Consider the following 4,324-nt stretch of genomic DNA (forward strand, 5'->3'; position numbering starts at 1 on the left):
ATCAAAAATGGGTCAACATGGGTCTCAATGTCTTGAGAGAAAATGTGCGGGCATACTAGGGACATGCAATCCTATTTTAATGATAATGTGACATACATTAAGATGAAAAATGAAATTAGTGGGCTTAAAATAACATGCAGGGCATACTAGGGACATGCAATCCTATTTTAATGATAATGTGACATACATTAAGATGAAAAATGAAATTAGTGGGCTTAAAATAACATGCAGGTATAAAGAGATCCAGTCTAGACAACTAGACAGATCAGTTCAGGTTGCAGGCTGAATGTAGATAATACCAATAAGAATCACTACACTCAAAAGATTACTTCTCATAGCTCTGCATGAAATAGATCGTTCCAAATATCACACAAAGCGCTTAAACTTTTCTCAACATTATTGATTTGCAGCATAATTCAAAACAGTTCTCCAAAAATACCATATTAGGACTAATGGGAACACCAAAAAGGTTTTATGCACACATTAATCTTACCTTGACAGCAGACTTAATATGTCACGTAGAGACATTAATTTCTTCTAATGTACAAACATTCATCTTGTTAACCTGACCTTCAACAACGTTATATGATCTTTCACCATGCAAATCTAATTCTACCCGAGTGCACTAGACAATCTATGAACAAAACAGCCAAGAAAGCCAATTTCAATGAACAGAGGGGCCAATCGTGAGCTCATTAATTACATGGTGTAGAATCCCTCCATTCTAAAAATAGTAAAGCAGCCCTGTAGTGAACATATGCTCCAGCAACTACCAGAACGTGAAATATGTTATGACTGTGACCTCCAAGGTCAAACAGCCCAGGTTTCCACCGTTCAGGGATTCTGACAACATAAATCATGGCCCCAATCGCATAAAAACCTGCCATAACAGCCTCATGAGTAGCTGTAACAAGGCACATTGGTTCGTGCCAATTTGTGATGAGGGCATGCACGGCAGGAATCAGCCCAGATAGCCCCATAGACAGGAATAACAAAGCCCGAAAAGCCCTATACTTGCCACTCTGACAAGACGGGGCAAAGAGAGCCACAACCGTTAATAAACCCATGAGGCTGATGGTGCTTAAATAAATCCACTGCCAAATAGGGGTGCACTGAAACACATAATAAATTGGGGGGAAAAAGGAGGTGGCAATCATTGCAGCAATCCCTGCATAGTCGATCCGCATTAAAAATACAGCAAGTGGTTGGGAATGGCATGTAAAAAGGTGGCAGACTGTGCTTGCAAGTAGACAGAACATCGATCCTCCCAAAAACACAAAGAATGGCCATCGGGGGGATCGTTTCAGCATTGGTGCCATCATCCTGGTGATTTCTTCCTTCATGGTTTGCTGAAATAATCAAGACAAACAAAAAGACAGTTAATTTCAACACAGTAAGCACAATAGCCAATTTGTACTCGAGTTGAGATGCATACCAAAATACAGTGTTCAGAATTATTGTTCTCATGTCCCATGCCATGCATACACCTGCAAAGATCTGCCACTCTGTAAGATTAAGAACTCCATTGTCAAAAACAGCACAAGCACAATGTGGCAGAGAAACCAACGTTGATAGAGTAGCCGGCAATTCTCGAAGCTCCATGACAGTAAACACTGTTAGCCCAAGAAAGAGGAGAAACCCCAACAAGTGCCTGCAAAAAGACAGATTTTCCTGTGTTAAAAACTGAGCTATCGAATAGCATAGAAAGGAATAAGCAAGACAGTGGGAAGAACAGAAACAAAACAAAAAGTTCCCATGTTCCTCTCCCGCCATCCCTCTCCCACTTTGGCTCCCTCCACCAAAGTTCATGTATCGTCTGTCTTCCCATATAATTGCTAATACTCTTTTAACATCTCAGACGTGGAACAAACGAACGACAAAACTATATGTCCGTTTGATTCGCATAGGTTAACATCCAGGACTTCGGTACAAATAGAATCTGGATTCGCCATACACTTGAGGCATGAAGGCGTTGATATTCCCGGAAAACACCATAAATGAAAGTACATCCAAAGAAGGATGCAGTAGTGGAAGTGCCCTCTACCGATTGAATTAAGAGATACTTCAGGAAATCTTTTAACCCCACCAATCGACCGTCTAGTGAATTTTAAGAATGCAATCCTGCCGAACTGATTAGCACCTAGAAGCATACACCTTCACGAGTAACCGTCTAGAGAAAGGCGAGACGCTATTGCAAAGCGATACTTGGTATCGATGATCAATAGATGAGGATTCATCCTTTGTCGGCAATCCTCCGTCGAGCATGCAATCCTGTTGCATACTTTTTTCAAGGGCCATCCTTCACCAACTCCAAATACTCCAGTATCAGAGCGATTGCAACTCTAAAGGAGTTCAGTTCTTTCCTTATACACTGAAAAAGAGTACATACTAACTATCCCAAACACCCCCCCCAACACCGGAAATCAAAAGATCGCGATCGGTACTGGCCAGGCGCGAAAACCGACGCCCACCCCTTCACACCAAAACGATCTTTCGACCAGGCGACGCATAGGACGCCACCGAACGGAAAGCGACGAGTGCATTTTTCGATATGAGACAAAACCCACGTACGTCCAGATATTCACGGTTTCGTTGTGGAGCCGGAAGAGGCTACTGAGGGACTGAGCGAGGGAGAAATCCGCTCGGTAATAGGAGAGGATAAACTCATTGTCTTTGAGGTAATGAGGGAGGGAATGGAAATCCAAGAGGCGATATTGGTTGGAGATCTTGGAGGGGGGGAGGAGGGGGGAGGACGGGGAGGGGGGAGGGGGTTGTTTGGAACGGAGGCGGACTTCCATGGAGGAGGAGGAGGAGGAGGAGGAGGGAATGGGGAGGTGGGTGGTGGGAGGGAGGGGGGGATAAAGAGGAAGAAGGAGGGGAGGAAGGAGAGAGGCGTAAATGGCGATGTGGGTAGCCGTCAGAACAGAGCATCGAACAGGTATCCCCGCTCAAATCCCCTTCTTTTTCCCAAAAGGCTCGTTTCCGAAAGAGAGAGAAAATCTCCTTCCCCCCCTCCTAGAGAGAGACTCCTCCTCCTCCGTCCATCCCCTCGTCCCCATCCACGGCCCCCTTTCCACCACTTGTCATCCCTTCATTTGCCCCTTTCCCCCCTCCTCCGCCGTCCATTCCCCCCTCCCCTTCGACGGCATCCCTGCCCCCCACGTTTCGTCCCCTGATTCGTCTCCCTGTCTCCATCGTCCTCCTTTTTGCGGCCCACGTGGACTGTGGTGCCAAGTTGGTGCTCCCCTGTCCCTCCGCTGGCCTCAGTAAAAGCTTTCGATTTTGGTATAAAGGCCTGCCAATACACACATATTTTAGGGATATACCCTCTATATATATATTAGTTCTCTTGCAAAACTGCACTAAGATCTTTTGTACTCACATGGTACTTCAACCCACTGCTCACCACATGCACGCTAGTTAATGGCACATTGCACCAACTCTCAACCGTCCATAGCCATCCCAACTAGCGTGTCCTATCGAATCACAAGGCATGCCCCACGCTTGCTTGCATCATATGCACATTATATTTCATCTATTCTTTAGATAGCATTCCAAAACCAATTATATCTCTTGAGCTGCGCATTCTATAGCATTTATTAGTTGAGCTTGACATAGACATTGTTCTAAAACCATTGATATCTCTTGAGCTACACGAATTCCTTTAACCCAAAATCGTTCCAAGGCCAAACCTCACTTGGATGTCCTCCTCTAATGGCATATCCTCATTTGCATTCCAGGATCGAGTGGTATATCCTCAATTGCATCTTCTTATGCATGACAAACATCAATCGCATATTCTTCTCAATCCCTTAATGGTATATCCCCATGGGCATCCAAGATCAAATGGGATATCCTCAATTGCATATTCTTCTGCATTCTAAACATCCTTCCAAGACCCGATTGTATATCCTTGTGATAGTTCCTCCTCGGTATTTTGTTCAAATCAACAATTAGCATGCCACATGCTTGAAAAGCTTGCTAGACATTTGATTGCAATGTTAGCCTTACAAGCTTTCTGATCGATGTCTCAAATCTACACGCATCCAACATAGATTCACCCCTTGAATTCCAAGTTTAAACCATGTATCAAAAAGCCTTGCTTGAAATGCCAAACTTAAAGAATTTTAGGAATACACATATTTTGACTTCTCTTCAAATTCCTCGCACTTGTTCTTGTCAAGTTATTGTTCTCTTTCATCATTAATAGGTGCCTCTCGGAGAGATTGAAAACTCTCTTTATGTTAAGCCCCACATCTTTTAAAACCATAATTTAATATAAGATATCCGTGTTACATATAACATAACATGAATGACAATTGTT

General features: G+C 43.6%; 1 protein-coding gene across 1 annotated transcript; it reads right to left on the minus strand.

Moving 5' to 3' along the window:
• Positions 1-576: 576 nt before the first annotated feature.
• On the minus strand, positions 577-2,704 carry LOC147881944 (heptahelical transmembrane protein 1-like). Its single transcript, XM_087401632.1, has 4 exons — positions 2,572-2,704; positions 1,568-1,651; positions 1,436-1,487; positions 577-1,349 (listed from the first exon to the last, which is right to left on the minus strand). Exons 2-4 carry the CDS (start codon positions 1,600-1,602, stop codon positions 696-698), a joined length of 741 nt encoding a protein of 246 aa, XP_087257758.1. The 5' UTR covers positions 1,603-1,651; positions 2,572-2,704; the 3' UTR covers positions 577-695.
• Between the last annotated feature and the right edge of the window lie 1,620 nt (positions 2,705-4,324).

Source organism: Dipteris shenzhenensis, chromosome 30 (assembly GCF_047967505.1).
Source record: "Dipteris shenzhenensis isolate YYH24624 ecotype China chromosome 30, Dip_SZ_1.0, whole genome shotgun sequence".
Lineage (NCBI taxonomy): Eukaryota > Viridiplantae > Streptophyta > Polypodiopsida > Gleicheniales > Dipteridaceae > Dipteris > Dipteris shenzhenensis.